Source organism: Piliocolobus tephrosceles, chromosome 14 (genome assembly GCF_002776525.5).
Source record: "Piliocolobus tephrosceles isolate RC106 chromosome 14, ASM277652v3, whole genome shotgun sequence".
In the NCBI taxonomy this organism is placed as follows: domain Eukaryota; kingdom Metazoa; phylum Chordata; class Mammalia; order Primates; family Cercopithecidae; genus Piliocolobus; species Piliocolobus tephrosceles.
In genome coordinates this window covers 8,374,972-8,399,152 of record NC_045447.1, presented here as the reverse complement: position 1 = coordinate 8,399,152, position 24,181 = coordinate 8,374,972, and the positions used below count along the sequence as shown (strand labels likewise).

The following is a 24,181-nucleotide window of genomic DNA, read 5'->3' as shown; positions in this document are numbered from 1 at the left end:
CTTGAGGCCAGGAGTTTGAGACCAGCCTGGCCAATATGGTGAAACCCCATCTCTACTAAAAAATACAAAAATTAGCCGAGTGTGGTGGTGCATGCCTGTAGTCCCTGCTCCTAGGAGGCTGAGGCAGGAGAATCACTTGAACCTGGGAGGCAGAGGTTGCACTGAGCCGAGATTGCGGCCACTGCACTCCAGCCTGAGCAACAGAGTAAGACTCTGTCTCAAAAAAAAAAATTAATTAATTAATTAATTTAAAAAAAAAAAAAAAAAGCTCTGAAAAGCTAATGGAGTAGAAGGGACAATAACGAAGAGATGAAAAAGCTCTTTGTCCGGAGCAAAGTTGTTGTATGATAAATGGCATTGTTTAAATTTCCCAGCAAACTGTTGTATCTAGAATACATTTTCAATTTCAAGAACTAAGAATGCGTTTAAAAATCCCTATTCAGATAGAGTGCTGTGAGTTTTTGTTGGAGACTTCCAGACCAGGAGCTTGCCAAAACAATGAGTCTGTCTTTGATAAATTGTAAGGGCAGCTAGAATACAAAACAGAGAAAAACTTCAAAATAAGTTAACCAAAGAAATATGCTCGAACTATTCCAGCAATTTCCTGACTTTTTTTTCGAAAACAGTCTTACAACTTTCTAGGTCCAGTATTGTAGGTGGAGGGCCACTGAAATAGAATGAGAGAACCCGGAAAGATAGCCAGTGAGACCAGCATCTCAATCCTACATGGCCCATGCACTTGCTAAACAGTTTTAAGAAAAGGTTTTCTGTTTCCATATGCTCTGGTTGCCTTATTTGAAATATCTATTTACTCAAGGTGAGTGACAATTTCTGCTAAAGGAGAAGAGGCCAATGCTGATATTTCTCATCATGATGTTGGCAAGCCTCCAAGGAAGGCTGGTAGAAATTCAGCATGAGCTTGGAAATCCTGCTAAGATGTAAATGATGGTTTCCAAGACTTGGCCCCCCTTTCCCTCCTGGTTTCTAATGCATGGTCATTGGCAACAGACTTGAGTTTTTCATTGTGGTAGGTTTGAAATTGATTATTATTACTTTTGAGACAGAGTATCCCTCTTGTCGCCCAGGCTGGAGTGCAGTGGCATGATCTCGGCTCACTGCAACCTCCACCTTCCAGGTTCAAGCGACTCTCCTGTCTCAGTCTCCCAAGTAGCTGGGCGCGGTGGCTCACACCTATAATCCCAGCACTTTGGGAGGCCAAGGCGGGTGGATCACCTGAGGTCAGGAGTTTGAGACCAGCCTGACCAATATGGTGAAACCCGGTCTCTACTAAAAATACAAAAATCAGCTGGGCACGGTGGCATGCATGCACCTGTAATCCCAGCTACTCGGGCTGAGGCAGGAGAATCGCTTGGACCCAGGAGGCAGAGGCTGCAGTGAGCCGAGACTATGCCACTGCACTCCAGGCTAGGCAACAAGAGCAAGCCTCTGTCTCAAAAAAAAAAAAAAGAAAAAAAAAAATCTTGCACATGTTATCACGTTATTCAGGAATATACTGTCAATGAAGTAAATATGTAAAACTACAAGCCCTTCCTATATTAACCTCAGTGTTAGTTTTGTCTTTTCTTTTAGATGGGGAAATAACTAGAGAAACTTCTCGTGACCACAGAAGACCAGGAAGCTTATGTAGGTTTTAAGCTGTGGAGTAGGGGAACAGTGTCTTCTAAAACACAAAAGCTTCAGCCTGTACTGGTACAGATGGTGCAAGATTCCCCAAGCCAAGAAATTAACATAAAAATTAGTTCCAGGTTGTCTGGCAGAAACACCATAAAACCTCACTGGGGGGTACTTCTACAATCCTGTTTTTATAAGATTCCCAGAGAAAAAACAATCTCTGTCAAAGTTAGGCTCACACAAGAAAGGTAATAATAATATAAATGCACAAGGAAATAAACCACCATGAGAACTGATGCGATTGTAAGAAAAATGATTACCATAAGAACCTGAGCTAAAAGAACAATGTGAAAGAAAATATAAGAACAACAGGCCAGGCACAGCGGCTCACACCTGTAATCCCAGCACTATAGGAGGCTGACGTGGGAGGATCACTTGAGGCCAGGAGTTCGAGACCAGCCTAGGTAACATAGTGAGACCCCCATTTCTGCAAAAAATTTAAAAACAAGCAGGGCATAGTGGTGTACAGCTGTAGTCCTAGCTCCTCCAGAGGTTTAGGTGGGAGGATCACTTGAGCCCGGGAGTTCGAGGCTATAGTGAGCTATGATTGTCACACTGTACTTCAGCCTGGGCTTAGGTGACAGAATAAGACCCTCTCTCAGAAACAACAACAAAACAACGACAACAACAATGACAACAAAACAACATTTTGAAGGATTACGGAAGTAAAAGATGCAACAGGAATCATAAGAAAATAGTAAGATGCTATAAATATAGATCAGATATATCTTCAAAAGAATAAAATGGAACTTCTAGAAATAAAAAATAGTCATTGAAATTTTTAAATTCAATAGATGAGTTACATAGAATAATTTGAAGAGATTTCATGAAGTAGCTGGCAAAGTTACACCATATGTAATATATAGGATATGAAATCTGTGAAAAAGAAATTATGAGGCATGGGGAACAGAATGAGAAATTTCACACACATCTAATATGAATCCCAAAACCAACAATATTAATAACAACATAATATAGGAAGAGTTAATGTTGGAGCGTTTCCATATATATATATATATATTTTTTTTTTTTTTGAGATGGAGTCTTGCTCTGTCACCCAGGCTGGACCGCAGTGGCATCATCTCGGCTCACTGCAACCTCCACCTCCTGGGTTCAAACAATTCTGCTGCCTCAGCCTCCCGAGTAGCTGGGACTACAGGTGCACACCACCACACCCAGCTAATTTTTGTATTTTTAGTAGACATGGGGTTTCACCATGTTGGTCAGGACGGTGTCAATCTCTTGACCTTGTGATCTGCCCATCTTGGCCTCCCAAAATGCTGGGATTACAGGCGTAAGCCACCATGCTGAGTTTCCATATATTTACGAAAGTAACAAATCCTCTAGGAACCCCAAACAGAATAAATTAAAAATAAAAAGTCTGCTTTGAAACGTCATATTGATGCCATGGAATACCAAAGGGAAATACAAGGTCTTCACAACTACAGGAGAAAGTAAAATATCTACAAAAAAAATGCTATTAAATAGAATGTCAAGGCCGGGCATGGTGGCTCATGCCTATAATCCCCACACTTTGGGAGGCCAAGGTGGGTGGATCACTTGAGGTCAGGAGTTCAAGACCAGTCTGGCAAACATGGTGAAACTCCGCTTCTACTAAAAATACAAAAATTAGCCGTGTGTGGTCGCCCACGCCTGTAATCCCAGTTACCTGTGAGGTTGAGGCAGGAGAATTGCTTGAAAATGGGAGGTGGAGGCTGCAGTGAGCCGAGATTGCGTCATTGCATTGCAGCCTGGGCAACAGAGTGAGACTCCGTCTTAAAAAATAAAGGCCGGGTGCGGTGGCTCAAGCCTGTAATCCCAGCACTTTGGGAAGCCGAGACGGGTGGATCACGAGGTCAGGAGATCGGGACCATCCTGGCTAACACCGTGAAACCCCGTCTCTACTAAAAAACACAAAAAACTAGCCGGGAGAGGTGGCGGGCGCCTGTAGTCCCAGCTACTCGGGAGGCTGAGGCAGGAGAATGGCGTAAACCCGGGAGGCGGAGCTTGCGGTGAGCTGAGATCCGGCCACTGCACTCCAGCCCGGGAGACAGAGCAAGACTCCGTCTCAAAAAATAAAAAAAAATAAAAAATAAAAAATAAAAGAAAAAGAAAAAAAAGAAATGCTATTAAATAGAATGTCAAATTCCCAAGAAGAACAATTGACAATGATAGACAATGAAATGACATTTTCTTTTTTACTGAGACAGAGTCTCACTCTGTCAACCAGGATACAGTGTAGTGGTAGGATCATAGCCCACTGCAGCCTCAACTTCCCAGGCTCGAGCAATGATCCTGCCTCAGCCTCCTGAGTAAATGGGACGACATGCACATGCCAGGCTGCCCAGGTGACTTTTCATTTTTTGTAGGGACAAGGTCTTCCTACGTTGCCCAGCCTGGTCTCAAACATCTGGGCTCAAGTGATCCTTTCACCTTGGCCTCCCAAAGTGTTGGAATTACAGGCATAAGCCATCACACCTGGCCTGAATGATATTTTTTAAAAGTTTAGGCTGGGCGCAGTGGCTCACGCCTGTAATCCCAACACTTTGGCAGGCAGAGGCAGGTGGATCACACAAGGTCAGGAGTTCAAAACCCCCCTGGCCGACATGGCAAAACCCCATCTCTACTAAAAATACAAAAATTAGCTGGGTGTGGTGGCAGGCACCTGTAATTCCAGCTACTTGGGAGGCTGCAGCAGGAGAATCGCTTGAACCTGGGAGGCAGAGGTTGTAGTGAGCTAAGATTGCACTACTGCCCCTCCAGCCTGGGAGACAGAGTGAGACTTCTGTCTCAAAACAAACAAAACAAAAACCAAAACAAATAAACAAAATGTTTAGAGAAAATAATTGTCAACCTAGAATTCTATATCTAGCTAAACTATCACATTAGAGTGAGGACAAAATAAAGACATTTCAAACAAATAAAGAAAATTTACCAGTCACAAACTCTCATGGAAAAAAATTAAAACAACCCATCTTCCAGGAAGAAGAAAATTTAACTCCAAAAGGAGTGACACGGAAGACGTGACAACACTTGGTCTGTATTATCACACGGCTAACAGCTCTGTAAATGGATGGTGAATAACGGTCGCCTCCTTTACATGTGACTTGGGCTTCCTAGGCCAGTACAGCCCCCTCCTCTCCTTATTGGGTCCTGATACTGAGGTCCTGTGCTAATAGCTATCTGTCATCTTACCTCAACCCACCAGTTTCACACGTCTATTATCTGCCTAGTTCTGTAGGAAAAAGTGGTGGCTAAGAGTAAGGAGCTTATTTAATACAATCCAGTAGTAAAGCTGAATGGTAAACTGGCAAGAACACTGAACTTGAGGCATAGAAACATGCTTCGGTCTTGGCTGTACCATATCCAGCAGGGCCACTTTAGGCTAATGGTAATTTCACATTTTATAGGTTCACCCTATTTATCTATAAAGGGATAAAGGAAACATGGAGAGGACTAAAAGCCCATTGGAAAATATAAAACACTTTCCAGTGTAGGTTTTTTGAGGGGTAGGTTCAATAGCATTTTATCAGGGTCACATTCATCCTGCCATTTGGTTTTTTTTTCTTTCTTTCTTTCTTTTTGAGATTGGGGCCTGGATGGGGGGGTCTTACTATGTTGCCCAGGCTGGTCTCGAAATCCTGGGGTCAAGCAATCCTCCTGCCTTGGACTCCCAAAATGCTAAGATTATAGGCATGAGCCACTGCATTTGGCCCATTTAGCTTTGAATATCTTTCGCAAACTGTTCTCATCTTACTTCTCCAGTTAGGTCCTACAGGGTCCCCTGTCCTGGCAGGCAGGCCAACACCGGCAACATGCTCCCTCAGTGCCCCAGATGAAGTTGTCTCCACTTCAGTGGCGCTCTCTTTTCCGTTTCTACATGTCCTTCAGATTCGAGTCCCAATTCTGCTTTCAGGCCTGTCCCAACAACCTACCGTGTGCACAGACCTTTTTCAGATGCAGAATGCAGGAGCAACTGTTGAGCTGCTAGTGTTTTGCTGAGCAGAGGACCAGGTGATTTAATATATGATGGACCTCACTGATCATTTTTACAATTTTTTTCCTTTATCTCACTGGAAAGTAGGTAGAGCAATCATTAATTGCTTTTTTTTTTTTTTTTTACTTTTGCTCTTGTTGCCCAGGCTGGAGGGGCAGTGGCACGATCTCAGCTCACTGCAACCTCTGCCTTCCAGCTTCAAGCAATTCTCCTGCCTCGGCCTCCCAAGTAGCTGGGATTACAGGTGCGCGCCACCACGCCCAGCTAATTTTTGTACTTTTAGTAGAGATGGGGTTTCGCCATGTTGGCCAGGCTGGTCTTGAACTCCTGACCTCAAATGATCTGCCCACCTTGGCATCCTAAAGTGCTGGGATTACAGGCATGAGCCGCTGCACCCGGCCCAATTGCTTTTAAACTGCTATCAGTCTGATGATCTTCACACAATTTGGCTGCTACATATCATACTCTACCTTATTCCCCAACTGACTCAAGTTTTCCTTCTCTCTCCGTCTCATGCTTCTCTCATTCACCTCTCTCCAGTCTGCTAACTGGGGACCTCATGAAAGGTATCGATTATAGTCCTACTGGTATTTAGCACTCTTTGTCCAATAAATATTCTTGATGAATGTCTAGACGCCCAGAATGCCTAGAATGTTAAAAATATGGCTGGGCACGGTGGCTCACGCCTGTAATCCCAGCACTTTGGGAGGCCGAGGCAGGAGGATCACGAGGTCAAGCGATCAAGACCATCCAGGCCAACATGGAGAAACCCCGTCTCTACTAAAAATACAAAAATTAGCCAGGCGCGGTGGTGTGTGCCTGTAGTCCCAGCTACTCGGGAGGCTGAGAGGCAGGAGAATTGCTTGATCCCGGGAGGCAGAGGTTGCAGCGAGCTAAAATCATGCCCCTGCACTCCAGCCTGGCAACAGAGCAAAACTCCATTTTAAAAAAAAAAAAAGGAGATTAAAGGGTAAGAAATGAGGAGGAAGGAGGCAGAAGTAATGCAAGAAGAAGGACATGGGCAAAACAGAGACGGCAATAACAGTGTCAGCCAATTAATTGCAGTTCAAAAATAGGCCACTACACATACATCACAGCCACTGAAACCTCACACCCAGCCCTTGAGGTGCATAACCGCATCCTTACTTACAGAATAGGAACCAGAGATGAAGTAAGTTGCCACATGTCATGCCATTTTGTGATAGAAACAAGATTTGAACCCACTTCCACATAATACAAAAATCAGGAACAAGTTCTTAGCCATGGGCTAGGCCACTTCCTATCATTGAAAATTAAAATACCTTATTAAATGACTTACCATACAAAAGCCTTTAGGATAGTTCAGGCCACATACTAAGTGCCAAGTGTTGAAGCTAAACACACACACAGACACACACACACATAAATACATATATATTCAGGGAATTCGTTTCTTCATTTCTAGCTTCAAATCTAGGGTATGAGAATGACACTGCTCTATTCCTATTTTGCATATTAACTTACAGGCTTGTTAATAATTATGCTTTTAGGAGTAAATATAAACTCCACAGACACAAACAAGAGAATAACAAACGTGTTTTTCCTAGAATCTTTGATTTGAACATTGATCCACTTATAAAAGGACAGTTACAGCAACAATATCCATTTTTGGTGATACTTATAATAAAATTCTGTAAACTTTTCTCTTGTTTGCAATAAAAAGCATTTGAAACTTTTTTAAGCCTGAAAAGATTAAGCTGCAGTTGCAAAATTTATTTCCTGTATTTATACTAACCACTTCCTCTTTAAAAAAAAAAAAAAGGTTTTCTAAATTGTTACAGTGAACAATTCCTTCAGATGACTAGAGTCAGACATTTTAGAAGAAACAGAAACGTGGGGAAGGCACTGAAGATATTAACATGTTCAATAAAGATGTCAACCTAGTACTACAGCAATGGTAACTAAAATATTCAATAGTATAATTCCTTATACGTACAATAACTAAGCGGTCATCGTGCTAGAGACTGTTTCCCCAAATGGTAAAAAATTTAACACTCTGCTACGCAACTGGCTTCACTTAGAATAGAGCCAATTCCATCCTGTCGGCTTCACAGAGCTGGCAACACTGATTCCAACTGAAGAAAACCTAAACTACTACATTTCGTCTGTTTTCTTGAGATAATTATCAAACTGATCATCATTTAAAGTAAACTCCTTCATTCTTACTTAAAATTGACACAGATTCCTTTCTACAATTTTATTTTTCTCTTTAAAATATTCTATTACAGAATATATGACACATTAAAAATTACATGTGGCCGGGCACAGTGGCTCACACCTGTAATCCCAGCACTTTGGGAGGCCAAGGCAGGCAGGTCACTTCAGCCCAGAAGTTCGAGACCACTCTGGGCAATGTGGTGAAAGCCCATCTCTACTAAAATTATAAAAAATTAGCCAGGTGTGGTGGCATACGCCTGTAGTCCCAGCTACTCAGAAGGCTGAGGCACGAGAATCACTTGAACCCAGGAGGTGGAAGTTGCAATGAGCCAAGACTGCGCCACTGCACTCCAGCCTGAGCGACAGAGCGAGACTCTATTTAAAAAAAAAAAAAAAAGAAATTTTATTTTTTATTATATACATCACAAAATTCTACTTTAATTCATCAATGACTCAGGATTTCCTATTCTGCTTCACAACAGGAACATCTATATATAGAATTAAAAGGTTAATCACATTCAAAGCCAAATACTTTGAGAAGTCTGTATACAAAAAATGGAATGCAAACTCCCAAAGAAATTGATACACTGTTCAGTGCTCATGGCCAGGATTTTAATTTAATTTTTAAAACATTTCCTCAAATCGGGTTATATAATAAAATCTTCTAATTAGTCAGAAATAAGGAAACCTCTTGCACTGTATAGAGAGCTCTTCTGGCCATCCAGTACTCAGAATTAATTGCAATGAATTTGAATGCAGAGGCACCATTAACTTTTGGTGGAAAACATCAGCTCATAAATTGAGACTCTAGCAGAAAAAGAACCACACAAGTTAAATGAAACTAGACCGATAAGAAAAGAAAGAAATTGTTACTGGCGTTTACAAAACATAACTTGAACTTAACTAACAATTTCTGCGGCTGTCTGTAACCACTAACTGCAGGTTCTGTTAGACAATATCCTATTTTGCATTTAGAAATTATGTAAGAGCCAACAGTCACAAGGCAAGAGAGAATTAGAGAAAGGGAATTATTCATTGCCTGACATGGATGAACTCAGTTTAATGCATGCATTTAGAAAACACTGTTCTCTCTGTTCAGAAATATTAGTCCACATTCCACCCATTTTGATAACCTTTTCCTTTTTCATCGCAATACCACGCTAAACCCATTGCTGCACTATTGGAACACAAAGATTAGGTGTAGCCTCTCATCCGAGTTTGTTTTGCATGGTGTTATTTCAAAGCAGAGTGAAGACAAACCGTGATTTTAAAGTCTTTGTCACCAGAATGCCATTCAAGAGTTGTTTGGGTGGGCAAGTGGGAAAATTCACAATACAGTAAACCAAACATTGGAAAGAAAACAGGCTGGGCGCAGTGGCTCCCACCTGTAATCCCAGCACTTTGGGAGGCCAAGGTGAGTGGATCACCTGAGGTCAGGAGATCGAGACCAGCCTGACCAACCTGGTGAAATCCCGTCTATCCTAAAACACAAAAATTAACCGGGTGTGGTGGCGGGTGCCTGTAATCTTAGCTACTTGGGAGGCTGAGGCAGGAGAAATGCTTGAACCCAGGAGGCAGAGGTTGCAGTGAGCAGAGATCGCACCATTGCACTCCAGCCCGGGCAACAAGAGTAAAACTCCGTCTCCAACAAAAAAAGAAAGGAAAAAAGAAAAAACAAAGGCAAGTTCCTCAGTCAAGGATTGTGTGACTATGTGCTGGTATCTATACCTTGTCAGCAGATAATACCTTGTCAGCAGATAATCAGTGAACCTTGTCAGCAGATAATCAGTGAACAACGGGCAAGGGAATGAATGGATACATGTGAATACTTCACGACTTACGAATTCCACCACCAAGTTACTTTTTTTTTTTCCTGAGGTGGAGTTTTGCTCTTGTTGCCCTGGCTGGAGTAAAATGGTGCAATCTTGGCTCACTGCAACCTCTGCCTCCCCGGTTCAAGCGATTCTTCCGCCTCAGCCTCCCGAGAAGCTGACATTACAGGCACGCGCCACCACATCCGGCTAATTTTGTATTTTTAATAGAGACGGGGTTTCTCTATTTGGTCAGGCTGGTCTCCAACTCCCAACCTCAGGTAATCTGCCCGCCTCAGCCTCCCAAAGTGCTGGGATTATAGGAGTGAGCCACTGCGCCTGGCTGAGTTACATTTTTTAAAAGATGAGATGAGAATAAGACCATGAAGTCAGAATGCTACCAGAATTCCCTTAAATTAAAAAAAAAAAAAAGAAAAAAAAAAAAGCAAGGACAGGTGTGGTGGCTCAAACCTATAATCTCAGCACTTTGTGAGGCTGCGGCAGGATTATCACTTGAGGCTAGGAGTTCAAGACCAGCCTGGGAACACACAGGGAGACCCCATCTCTACTACAAAAAAAAGAAAAAAAAATTAGCTATGCGTGGTAGCATGCCCCTGTGGTCCCAGCTACTTGGAGGCTGAGGCAGGAGGATCACTTGAATCCACGAGGTTGAGGCTGCAATAACTTGTGATCACACTACTGCACTCCAGCCTGAGCAACAAAGTGAGAGACCCTGTCTCAACAAACAAACAGAATACCTATTTTATTTAATTTGTCTGTGCTATTGCTAACAAAAAACACCTATTTTGATTTTTTTTGTTACTTTTTTTTTTTTTTTTTAAATGGACTTTTGCTCTGTCCCCCAGGCTGGAGTGCAGTGGCGTGATCTCGGCTCATGGCAACCTCCCTGTCCCAGGTTCCAGCGACTCTCCTACCTTTGCCTCCTGAGTAACTGAGATTACAGGTATGAGCCACCACACTCAGCTAATTTTTTGTATTTTGTTTTTTCGAGACAAGAGTTTTGCTCTTGTCCCCCAGGCTAGAGTGCAATGGCATGATCTCAGCTCACTGCAACCTCCACCTCCTGGGTTTAAGCGACTCTCTTGCCTTAGCCTCCCGAACAGCTGGGATTATGGGCACATGCCACCATGCCCAGCTAAATTTTGTATTTTTAGTAGAGACGGGGTTTCACCATTTGGCCAGCTGGTCTTGAACTCCTGACCTCAGGTGATCCGCCCGCTTTAGCCTCTAAAAGTGCTGGGATTACAGTCATGAGTCACTGTGCCTGGCCCAAAACAGCTGTTTTAAAAGGGTTCAGAAGGATACACCTCAAAGGGTTAAGAGTAATTGCCTCTGAGAAGAATGGCAAAGAATACTTTATCTTGGTGTGTAATTAATTAATTTTTTTTAAAACAGTAAGATGCGCACGGTATAATTTTCCCATGTTCCTTTGCAGTTTCCCTCTTGATATCCCAAAACAGAAAGTAAGGCTGTCTAGTCCACCTCGTTGAAAGGGTGGCAGGGGAGTCTGTTTCACCTTCAGCTGAAACACAGGGGTCATGAGCTGCAGGATGACCTATCCCAACATATACTGCTTCTTTCACAAACCCAGATTAACTAATTCCAAATCACTTGAGCTTGTTCAAAGCCTTCAAGTTCAAAACTCTATGATGGCTGCAAAATGTCAATGAAGAAAAAGAGACTGCATGGTTTCTTGAGTTTTCCCTGCCAATAAACATCGTTCAATTAAGCTGATTTCCTCTCTTCATTTTTTTTCTATGGAACATGGCATCCTCATGGCATCCAAATCTGCGCTCTTGCCCAGAGATAAAAACTGCTAGTTTTTTCTTGTATCTACTTTATAATATAAATTTACTTTTAAACTGGGTGTTTTAAGGATGACACATACTCTCTCATAAGGGAACTACTAAACATCTGGCCACACGCTGGCATCTAACACAATGCAAAAGCGTACCGAAGTCTGAGAGTGGACGTGGACTAATGGAGGTGATTTGAACACAGTGCTGACCAGGCACATTGGCTCACACCTGCAATCCCAGACTTAGGGAAACCGAGGTGCGAGGACAGCTTGACCCCAAGGGTCTGAGACCTGCCTGGGCAACATAGCAAAACCTCGATCACTACAAAAAGTTAAAAACAACAACAACAGTGAACACAGTGCTAATAAAAATGTGGGTTCAATCCATATCTGGGCATTAATTTTCAAAAAGAAAAGAAAATCAGGCTTATACCCAGGATCCTAGGTAGTTTAAAAAATGCACGTATGCTTATAGTTCTTATCAACCATATCAAGAACAAGACAAAGTTCACTGGTACAAACAAGGCCTTTGTAAGCACAGGCTTACCGTTCCCAGTGCTGTGTGGCTGGCTGCTAGAAAAAAGGATGATGGGCTGCTTTGAATACAATTAGATAATTTAATCATTTGCGGGAACTGGGGAAGAAACATTTATGTTAGATTCAGAGACTGCCAGAAATCATAATGGGAGATGACATTAAATCATGATAAGAACTGAAACTGCCTCCAGCTAGCTTGACACTGACATAAGCCTTCACAGGCAACAAAGTAAAAAACTGATAGAATAGTCAAAGTACTGGGTGTTTTGGGAAATTACAGTGTTTCAAGTCAAATCCAAAGCAAAATAACTTAGGAGTTTCAATGTTTAGACACTGTTGCTCCCTCAGCTTCAACATTTGTGATGCCAAAATTGGGTCATTCATCATATCCTTGGAGAGGAGGTAAGTGGCACTTTCATAAAAATAGCAAAATGATGCTCCCAGTGTAAGAAAAAGTACTAGATCTTTGGAAATATTCAAATAGTTGAGGACCGCAATTTAATCTGGCAGCACAAGTTAAAAGTCCTAAAATCACCTTTGGATTCAGCAAGTGTACTTTTTAAAAGTTAAAACTGCCTTGGATCTGGCCTCAGGGAGAAAAACAAAGAAAAAAGTCATCCTGGAAATTTCTGAACCACAAAGAGCCAGAATTCAGAACATGTGTAGACTCCAAACCCTAAGTTGAAAACTGACATTAATGTAGCTTGGTAATGAACCCAGGTAATGCCCGCTTGGGGAGAACCCACTTTAAGTCTAGGCCTCCATCACCATCACCATAGATAAAGATCCACGAAACACACAGTCTGCTCTGAACCTCACAGGTTTCTCTGCTACGACTTGCACCTGTTTCTTTTTTTTTTTTTTTGAGACAGAGTCTTGCTCTGTCATCCAGGCTGGAGAGAAGTGGTGCGATCACTGCTCACTGCAGCCTCAACATCCAGAGCTCAAGCGATCCTCCCACCTCAGCCTCCTAAGTAGCTGGGATTACAGGTGCAAACCACCATGCTCAGCTAATCTTTAATTTTTTTTTTTTTGAAATGGAGTCTCTCTGTGTCACCCAGGCTGGAGTGCAGTGGTGCGATCTTGGCTCACTGCAACCTCCACCTCCTGGGTTCAAGAGATTCCTGAGTAGCTGGGATTACAGGCACATGCTACCATGCCTGGCTAATTTTTGTATTTTTTGTAGAGATGAGGTTTCACCATGTTGGCCAGGCTGGTCTCAAACCCCTGACCTCAGGTGATCCGCCTGCCTCAGCCTCCCATAGTGCTGGGATTACATGTATGAGCCACCATGCCTGGTCTAATTTTTTTGATTATTTTGTAGAGACCGGGTCTCTCTTTGTTGCCCAGACTGGTCTTGAATTCCTAGCCTCCAGCACTCCTCCTGCCTTAGCCTCCCAAAGTGCTTGGATGATAGGCATGAGCCATCATGCCCAGCTGACTTGTACTTTCTTATATAATATTTATTTATTTATTTATTTATTTATTTGAGACAGGATCTTGCTATGTCACCCAGGCTGGAGTGCAGTGGTGCAATCTTGGCTCACTGCAACCTCTGCTTCCCAAGCTCAAGCGATCCTCACATTTCACCCTCCAGACTAGCTGGGACTCCAAGGGCACAACACCATACTAGGCTAATTTTTAAAAAGGTTTTGTAGAGATGAGGTCTCACCATGTTGCCCAGGCTTGTCTCAAACTCCTGGGCTCAAGCGATCCTCCTGTCTTGGCCTCCCAAAGGGCTGGGATTACAGGCATGAGCCACTGCGCCCAGCTTTATATGACTTCTTATATGAAGTAATTATCTCAATATAACCCAGAAGTCTTGCTGGTCTATCTGCAGTTTTACACAGCATATGCATGTTTGGAAGCAATCACAGCAAGCTTTCTTGTAACAGTGAACTTGAACAATATCTTGAAAAGAATGAGAAACAGACTAAGGCTGGGCATGGTGGCTCACGCTTGTAATCCCAGCACTTGGGGAGGCTGAGATGGGTGGATCACCTGAGGTCAAGAGTTCGAGACCAGCCTGGCCAATATGGTGAAACCCCATCTCTGCTAAAAACTAAAAAATTTGCCAGGTGTGGTGGCTCATACCTGTAATCTCAGCTGCTCAGGAGACTGAGGCACGAGAATGGCTTGAACCCAGGAGGCAGAGGTGGCAGTGAGTTGAGATTGCACCACTGCACTCCAGCCTGGGCAAGAGAGAGACTCTATTTCAAAACAAAAAACAAAAACAAAACAAAAAACAGGCCAGGCACGGTGGCTCATGCCTGTAATCCTAGCACTTTGGGAGGCTGGGGTGGGCGGATCACCTGAGGTCAGGGGCTCGAGACCAGCCTAGCCAACATGGTGAAACCCCCATCTCTACTAAAAATATGAAAATTAGCCAGGTGTGGTGGCGGGCACCTTAATCCCAGCTACTTGGGAGGCTGAGGCAGGGGAATCGCTTGAACCCAGGAGGTGGAGGTTGCAGTGAGTGGAGATGATGCCACTGCACTCCAGCCTGGATAACAGAGTGAGACTCAAAAAAAAAGAAAAAAATAAACAAAAAAACCTCAGAAACCAGCCATATGCCATTTGCAAAAGACACATTTAAATATGAGGACAAAGAAAAGTATAAAGTCAAAGTATGGGAGAGATCTGTCAGGCAATGTTAACTTAAAGGTATCTGGTTTACATCAGGTAAAACAGACTTTAGGGGATTAAGCTTGACTGGGAAAGAGGGTCACTTTTTATTGATGAAAAATGAAATCACCTGAACATACTACAATTCTAAACTTTATTTGTTTAATAGAGTAACTCCATAATAAAACAGTAAAATAGACAGAAAATCAATAATCCTCCACCATTATCACTGGCAACATCCCGTAAATGGTTTTGTGCATCTTTTACATATTAACTCAGTTAATATTTGTATCAATCCTGTTCCTCAGTGTCCCTATTTTATACACAAGGAAATTAAGACACAAGGACGTTACACATTTTTCTCAGAAAGTGTTAGAACAAGTTGAAAAACAAAATCCTTAATGATAGGAATATTTGGATAAAGCAATAAATTTGGACTAATAAAAATACTAGAGAATGCCAGGCGCAGTGGCTCACGCCTGTAATCCCAACACTTTAGGAGGCCAAGGCGGGTGGATCACAAGGTCAGGAGATCGAGACCATCCTGGCTAACACAGTGAAACTCCATCTCTACTAAAAATCAAAAAAATTAGCCAGGCGTGGTGGCAGGCGCCTGTAGTCCCAGCTACTCGGGAGGCAGAGGCAGGAGAATGGCGTGAATCCAGGAGGTGGAGTTTGCAGTGAGCTGAGATCGCGCCACTGCACTCCAGCCTGGGCGACTGAGCGAGACTCCGTCTCAAAAACAAAAACAAAAACAAACAAACAAAAAACTAGAGAATACACATTATTTTCAATTATTTAAAGAATATTTATAAAAACTGACTGTGTACTAGGCTGTAAAACCAATCTCAACAAATAGAGAAGACTCAAACTCATACAGATTTCCCAGGACCATAATGCAATTTAGTTAGAAATCTTGCCAGGCATGGTGGCTCACGCCTGTAATCCCAGAACTTTGGGAGGCTGAGTTGGGCGGATCACTTCAAGTTAGGAGTTTAAGACTAGCATGGCCAACATGGTAAGACCCTGCCTCTCCTAAAAATACACACAAAAAATTATCTGGATGTGGTGGCACACATCTGTAATCCCAGGACTAGGGAGGCTGGGGCAGGAGAATCGCTTGAACCGGGGAGGCAGAGGTTGCAGGGAACCGAGATAGTGCCATTGCACTCCAGCCTGGATGACAGAATAAGACTACGTCTCAGAAAAAAAAAAAAAAAAAATTAAAAAAAAAAAAATGAATAAATAAAAATCTGTAACAAAAGTTGAAATATGCCATGTGTTTGGAAATTTAAAACCATGCCTCTAAATTAATCATAGGTGAGAGATTAAACTGTAAAAGAAAGGACAAATATCTGGAAATGGACATCATTAAATAATACCACACACCAAAATATGTGGGAAACAGAGAAAACAGTACTCAAGTGGAAAGTCTATAATCTTAATGTTTATACTGGAAAAGAAGAAAGACTGAAGTAAGCATCTAAAGAAAGAACTTTTTAAAAGGGTAATGGAATAAATCCAAAGGTAATGATAGAAGGAGAAGGAGGGGAATGGGGGTGGTGGGGGAAGAAGTTAAATAAAATAGAAAATAAAAATAGAAAAGGGAGGCTCCACAAAGATGAAATCTGATACTAGGTAACAATGATTTTAAGGCTGGGCACAGTGGTTCATGCCCACAATCCTAATACTTTAGGAGGCTGAGGCTTAGGCCAGCCTGGGTAACATAGTGAGATTCCATCTCTACACACAAAAAATAGTCATATAATAAAATAAGCATAAACAATTTCTTAAAAAACATGTCCAGAAAAAAAGAAAAAATATAAAAAAGTATTAGGAGTAAATAGGGGAGATATAACATACGCAGCAAAAATTAAGGTGAGAACATATTATGGGCAACTTTTTGCCAATAAATTTTAAAATTTATGATGAAACGGATATATTACTACAAAAAGATAACCCACTAAGATTAACCCAGAAGTAGACAATAAAATATGGAATTTTAACTGATTTACGTAAAGAAGTATCATCAAACATTTAAGGGATAGCAAATTTAATTTTACATATATTATTTCAGAAAAAAGAGCAAACACTCCAAAACTCATAAGTAATGCAAAGTAGAACAGACAAGAAAGGAAAATTATAGACCAATTGCAACGAATACAGACCATTTCAATGAAAAATCTTAAATAAAATATTAACAAATTCAGCTACACATAAAAACATAATACATCATAATCTAGTTTAATTTGTCCCAGAAACACTAATTTGGCTCAATGTAAAAAAAATTGATTAATGTAATTGACTACATTAATGAATTAAAGGAAGCAGAACAAATATTTAATGATATTCAATAATAAGTCAAGCTCAAAAAAAAAAGCTCTTGGCAACACAGGAAAAGGAAAATTGTTTAACCAATAAAGAGTATATTAAAATCATTCTTGGCTGGGCGCAGTGGCTCATGCCTGTAATCCCAGCACTTCGGGAGGCCGAGGCAGGTGGATCACCTGAGGTCAGGAGTTTGAGACCAGCCTGGATAACATGGTGAGACCCCGTCTCTACCAACAATACAAAAAGTTAGCTGGGTGTCGTGATGCCTGTAATCCCAGCAACTTGGGAGGCTGAAGCAGGAGAATCGCTTGAACCCAGGAGGTGGAGGTTGCAGTGAGCTGAGATTGCACTATTGCACCCCAGCCTGGGCAACAAGAGTAAAACTTCATCTCAAAAAAAAAAAAAAGAATCATTCTTAATGGGGAACCTTTTGTTTTGAAGCCCTCTCTTTGCAATCAGAAACAAGTTGAGGAAGTCCACAATGATGACTCAGCAGAACAGAGGGCATAACCAGCAGAGTTAAGATAAGAAAAAATAAACAAAAGGCATGAAGATTGGAAAAGAAATGCAACTATCATTACTTGCTGCTGCTATGACCATCTCTACAGAAAAAAACAAAACAGAAACAAAATGACAGTTTAGAGGCCGAGTGCTTTTTTTTGAGACAGGGTCTGGCTCTGTCATCCAGGCCGGAGTGCAGCAGCAGGACTGTGGTTCACTGCAAACTCTGCCTCCCAGGACCAAGTGATCCTCCCACCTTGGCCTCTGGAGTAGCTGGAGACCACAGACATGGGCCACCATGCCCCACTAATTTTTCTGTATTTTTTGTAGAGGCAGGGTCTCACCATGTTGCCCAGGCTGGACTTGAACTCCTGGACTCAAACAATCTGCTCACCTTGGCCTCCCAAAGTGCTGGGATTACAGGTGTGAGCCAACACACCCCCCCCACACACACAAAAAATTATTTATTTAGAGACAGGGTCATTAGCAGGGTGTGGTGGGCTCCTGTAGTCCCAGCTACTCAGGAGGCTGAGGCAGGAGGATCACTTGAGCCCTGAAGGTAGAGGTTGTTGTGAGCTAAGATCACACCACTGCACTCCAGCCTGGGCAACAGAGCGAGACTCCGTCTCAAAAAAATAATAAAATAAAAAATAAAAATAAATAAACATAAAAAATAAAATAAAAATAGTGACCGTATCTCACTCTCTCTTAAATATATACATACATACTTCTTTTAGCACAAACACACACACACATATATATATATATATATGAATGATACACTGATTTGCCTCATGCCTCATTCAACATAAAATATCTTTTTTTTTTTTTTTTTTTGAGACGGAGTCTCGCTCTGTCGCCCAGGCTGGAGTGCAGTGGCAGAATCTCAGCTCACTGCAAGTTCCACCTCCCGGGTTTACGCCATTCTCCTGCCTCTGCCTCCCGAGTAGCTGGGACTACAGGCACCTGCCACCTCGCCCGGCTAGTTTTTTGTATTTTTTAGTAGAGACAGGATTTCACCATGTTAGCCAGGATAGTCTCGATCTCCTGACCTTGTGATCCACCCATCTCGGCCTCCCAAAGTGCTGGGATTACAGGCTTGAGCCACCGCGCCCGGCCTAAAATATCTTTTTAAACTTTGGGCTAATCTAACTTATTTTAATTGAATAACATTTTAAATATTTAACTTTAGCAGCAAATTAATGTCTTTTGGTAAAGTAAGTATCTCCACTTTGAGATCAAATACAGATATTGAGAACACTTCCCTGCCCCTGAGATGGGTCTCGTTATGTTGCCCAGTCTGGACTTGAACTCCTGGGCTCAAGCAATCCTCTTGCTTCAGCCTCCTGAGTACCTGAGTCTAGGGGTGTGTGCCACAGCTCCTGGCAAGAATATGTATTTTAATATATTCAATAATTTTAGAGAAAGGCATACTAATACTAATATATACCTAGTCTTTAAACAAGGAATTTGGCAGAATTGGGCAAATAATAATTCACACCATTTCCCAACTAAACTCATCTCTAACTGAGCTGTCAAAAGCTCAACAACAAATCTATGAAAACTCAGTGCTTTCACCCACATACAGCATGAGGCTATGAATGCCCGAACAGCCATGGGCATCACGAATGAATCCCTTTTATGTAAAAGCCTAATTTTGTTTACACTGTATTGATGACTTTTATAAAAATAAAATTCAGCTTCTAGGGAAAAAACACATATTGAGCCACAGTGAGAAACAGTATACGCTTTATAATATTTCTAATGGCAACACAAGTCCATTTAGAGAAAAGCTTTTGAGAGGACTGAAATATGCATGCCTTCAACGACAACCTCACTGTTATCAACCAGGAGGAATCAATTAGAAGTCAGGCAGCAGTGAGACTCTCGCCCTAAAGAAACCATTATAAGCAGCCAAGCTCTTCCAGATGGCCCTGTCCTGTCTCCTCCAGCTCTCAAGAAATTGACTTTCTCTTTGAAAAGCCATTAACAGCCACAATCTTCTGGAACATTGTTCCCAGATTGCTCATGGTCTAAGTCTCCACTTTATCGCCCTGGTGACTCAACAGATAAACGCCTCAAATCCTAACACCGAAGATTCCCCACACTTGAGCTTCTGGTACCCACAAAGGTTGACACAAAACGAAAATGATTCCCCATGTAGTGCCTTCTGTGGCTACATCAGAAACGGGAACCTGGGGATGGGCAGTTGGTGATGAACACTCACAGGGGAAATGAAAGACACACTTGAACTTTCCTTTTTCTTTTTTTTTTTTGGAGACAGTTTCGCTCTTGTTACCCATGCTGGAGTGCAGTGGTGTGATCTTGGCTCACTGCAACCAATGCCTCCCAGGCTCAAGCGATTCTCCTGCCTCAGCCTCCCTAGTAGCTGCGATTATAGGTGCCTGCCACTGCACTCGGCTAATTTTTGTGTTTTTAGTAGAGACGGGGTTTCACCATCTTGGCCAGGCTGGTCTCGAACTCCTGGCTTCAAATGATCTGCTCACCTCAGCCTCCCAAAGAGCTGGGATTACAGGTGAGAGCCACTGTGCCCGGCCCACACTTGAGCTTTCATCTCACCTTTTCAACATCCGCTTTTGTGACATTGATGTCAGCGTCCATTTTCTCAAAGTACTGCTGCGCCCTGTCCGCCTCTTTGCAATCGCGTTCAAATCGCCTTTTACTCTAAAATCAGAGGAAAATAATGATGAAACCATAAGAGTCCTACGAGAAGACGTAATTTTATCTAAAGCTCCCAAAGAGCATTGTTCTTTTTCTTCTTCTTTTTTTTTTTTTTTTTTTCTTGAGTGAGGGTCTCACTTTGTCACCCAGGCTGCAGTGCAGTGGCACCATCTTGGCTCACCGCAGCCTTGACCTTCCTGGCTCAGGTGATCCTCCCATCTCAGCCTCACTAGCTACTGTGACTACAGGCATGCACCACCATGCCCGGCTAATTTTTGCATTTTTTGTAGAGACTAGGTTTTGTCATGTTGCCCATGCTGGTCTTGAACTTCTGAACTCAAGCGATCCTCCCGCCTCCGCCTCCCAAATTGCTGGGATTATAGGTGTGAGCCAACGTGTCTGGCCCAAGAACTTCTCTGAATTTATTTTTTTATATGTCATAATTTCCAGAAGTTATTTTAAAATCTGCATTTGTTTCCATCAAAACTGTCTAATCTTTATTATTTCCACGTGACTTTTAGAAAAATACTCAACTTGAGCTCTTTTGGCTCAACTTTAGATAATGGTTCTAGAAACAAATGAGAAAAATCTATAAAGGTGTTTCGTTAGTATCTGTGTGTGCATGTTTTTTACTTACTGATTGATTCAAGCTTAAATTAAATTGAAATTGGAAAATATATAAAGACATTTCTTAGGCTGGGCACAGTGGCTCACGCCTGTAATCCTAGAACTTTGGGAGGCCGAGGTGGGCGAAATCACTTCAGGGCAGGAGCTCAAGACCACCCTGGCCAACATGGCAAAACCCCATCTCTACCAAAAATACAAAAATTAGCTGGGCGTGGTGGCATGTGCCTGTAATCTCAGCGACTCAGGAGGCTGCCCGGGAAGTGGAGGTTGCAGTGAGCCGAGATCGCGCCATTGCACTCCAGCCTGGGCAACAGAGGGAGGCTCCGTCTCAAAAAAAGAAAAAAAAAAAATCTATAAAGCCATTTATTTTGCTGTGCATTGTTCACTTACGGATTCAAGCTGCTTCCAGCAAGTCTCGATGTGCTGCTGTGCTTTCCGGCCATCGTGAAAGTTCTGCAAAGGGGAAACACACTAGCGATTAGTACCCTCTGCTTCTCTTACGAACCCAGGAGGAAACATTTTCATCCACTTCAATGACATCTAAATATTGAACCTCTAGTATGTATCCTCCAAATAAATTTAAGAGTTTAAAGGGGTAGCCGGGTGCGGTGGCTCACATCTGTAATCCCAGAACTCTGAGAGGCTGAGGTAGGAGAATCACTTGAGTGAAGGGTTCGAGACAGCTTATGCAACACAGAGAGAACCCCTCTCTACAAAAAATTAGCTGGATGTGGTGGCACACACCGATAGTCCCAGCTACTCTGGAGGCTGAGGTGGGAGGATCACCTAAGTCCAGGGAGGTTGAAACTGCCACATCGAGCTGTGATTGCGCCACCGCACTCCAGCCTGGATGACACAGTGAAACCCTGCCTCAAAAAAAAAAAAAAAAAAGAAAAAGGGAATAAAAAGTTAAATGTGGAAATGAAAACAAGAATAGTCATCACAGATGAAACAAGTTTCACTTGGGGGGAAAAAAAAAGCAGTCACAGAGTTCCGTTTACAGCTCTAGGTACAACTGTATAAAATTTGAAGACTGGCCAGGCATGGTAGTGCCTACGCCTGTAGTCAGTTACTTGGGAAGCTGAGGTTGGAGGCTCACCTAAGCCTGGGAGGTTGAGGCTGCAGTGAGCTGTGATCGTGCCACCGCACTCCAGCCTGAGTGACAGAATGAGACCCCATCTCAAAAAAATAAAATAGGCTGGACGGGCTCACGCCTGTAATCCCAGCACTTTGGGAGGCTGAAGTGGGCAGATCATGAGGTTGGGAGTTCGAGACCAGCCAGGCCAACATGATGAAATCCCATCTCTACTAAAAATACAAAAATTAGCCAGGCGTGGTGGTACACACCTGTAATCCCAGCTACTTGGGAGGTTGAGGCAGAAGAATTGCTTGAACTCGGGGGGCAGAGGTTGCAGTGAGCCAAGATCGTGCCACTGCACTCCAGCTCTGGGCTACAGAGCAAGACTCCATCTCAAAAAATAAATAATAAATAAATAAAATAAAATAAAATTTGAAGACATATATGCCACTTGGAAAAACGACAGGCATGTTTTATCAAGACAGCAATCACTTTGATCATCTTTTTTAACTGCTTTGAGATATGATTCAGATATTATCTGATTTACTCATTTAAACTGAGCAATTCAGTGGTTTTTAGCAGTCACAAAACTGTACAACCATCAACACAACCAATTTTAGAATATTTTCATCACCCCTAAAAGAAACCTGTACCCCCTAGCCGTCACCCTCCATCTTCCTCAGTCCTAGGCAGCCTGTTTCTGTCTGTGGATGTTTATTCTAGATGTTTCCTATGAATGGAAACACAGTCTGAGGCCTTTGGTAACTGGGATGTGTTCATTATCTCCTAATGTCCACTTCGCATGATTTCAAGGTCCACATTGTCACATGTATCAGTACTTCATTCCTGTTTATTGCCAAATGATTATTCCATTATGCGGCTATCCCACATTTTGTTTATCCATTCAACAGCGGACAGACTTCTGGGATGCTTCCAGGCTTGGGCTATTATGAAAAATGCGGCCGGGCCAGCACTTTGGGAGGCAGAGGTGGGCAGATCACGACGTTAGGAGTTCGAGACCAGCCTGGCCAACATGGTGAAACCCCGTCTCTACTAAAAATACAAAAACTAGCCGGGCGTGGTGGTGCACACCTGTAATCTCAGCTACTCTGGAGGCTGAGGCAGGAGAATTGCTTAAAACCTAGGGGGCTGGAGGTTGCAGTGAGCTGAGATCGCACCACTGCACTCCAGCCTGGGTGACAGAGCAAGACTCTGTCTTGCAAAAAACAAACAAACAAACAAACAAACAAAAGAGAAAGAAAATTGCTGCTACAAACACTTGAGTAAGAGTTTTGTGTGTTTTGTGTGCCTGGCTGTTTTCATTATTAGATTATTTTAAAACTAAAGATAAATTTCCCTCCTTGCCATCTGCAAAGGCCCTGAGGCAGGCTCTGGTGTGCTGTTAACCTGGGGGCTAGATCTGTAGGAGCCTCGGGGAGAATATCATATGAGGTCAGAGAAGAAAGAGGGAGTTGCATAGGGTCTTGTAGCCTTTTTTGTCTGAATGAACCAGGGTCGATGAGTAACTCTAAGATGTTGTGAAGGGAAGATTTCAGATGGTGAGAGGCTGTTGTAACATCCTGGAGATTACTGCAACTTGGACAGGTCGTACGTAGTGAGCAGTGCAGGCGGTGAGAGGGGTCAGGTTGTGGGTGCCTTTTGATCATCCAAACCTCCAGGATTTTCTGGGAGATAAGATCAGATGTGCAATAATGAGCTGCCCAGGGTGACTCTGAGGTTGTCAGTCTGAGCTTTAGGCGAGGGAAGACAGAGAGAAGTGGGTCTGAGGAGGGAAGATCATACATGTAGTTTCACATGTGTTAAGGCTGATATTTCTATGAGACTCCCAAGAAGAGAGATTAGCACGGCACGCTGGCTCATGCCTGCAATCCCATCACTTTGGGAGGCCAAGGTGGGCGAACCACCAAAGGTCAGGAGTTCGAGACCAGCCTGGGCAATATGGTAAAACCCCGTCTCTACTAAAAATATAAAAATTAGCCAGGCGTGGTGGCATATGCCTGTAATCCCAGCTACTCGGGAGGCTGAGGCAGGAGAATCACTTGAACCAGGAGGCAGAGGTCGTAGTGAGCCGAGATGGCACCATTGTACTCCAGCCTGGGTGACAGACAGAGACTCCATCTCAACAAAACCCCGAAAAACAAACAAACAAACAAAAAACCAAGCAGAGAGACTAATATGTACTTGGACTTGTGGATCTGAGCTCAGGGAGCAGTCTGTACTAAAGACCAGTTTGAGAGTCTTCAGTATAAAGAGGGTAGTTAAAG

The 24,181-nt window shown here is 42.7% G+C and overlaps 1 protein-coding gene across 4 annotated transcripts in view; it reads right to left on the bottom strand.

Annotated features, from left to right (window-relative positions):
• Positions 1-24,181, bottom strand: part of FNBP1 (formin binding protein 1) — a 162,995-nt gene that overhangs the window by 49,736 nt on the left and 89,078 nt on the right. For all 4 annotated transcript variants that reach the window (XM_023216952.2, XM_023216953.2, XM_023216950.1 and 1 more), the window contains exons 5-6: positions 21,209-21,271; positions 20,090-20,194 (exon numbers count right to left, since the gene is read on the bottom strand). In XM_023216952.2, coding sequence (XP_023072720.1) covers positions 20,090-20,194; positions 21,209-21,271 — 168 coding nt within the window. The remainder of the gene's footprint in view (positions 1-20,089; positions 20,195-21,208; positions 21,272-24,181) is intronic.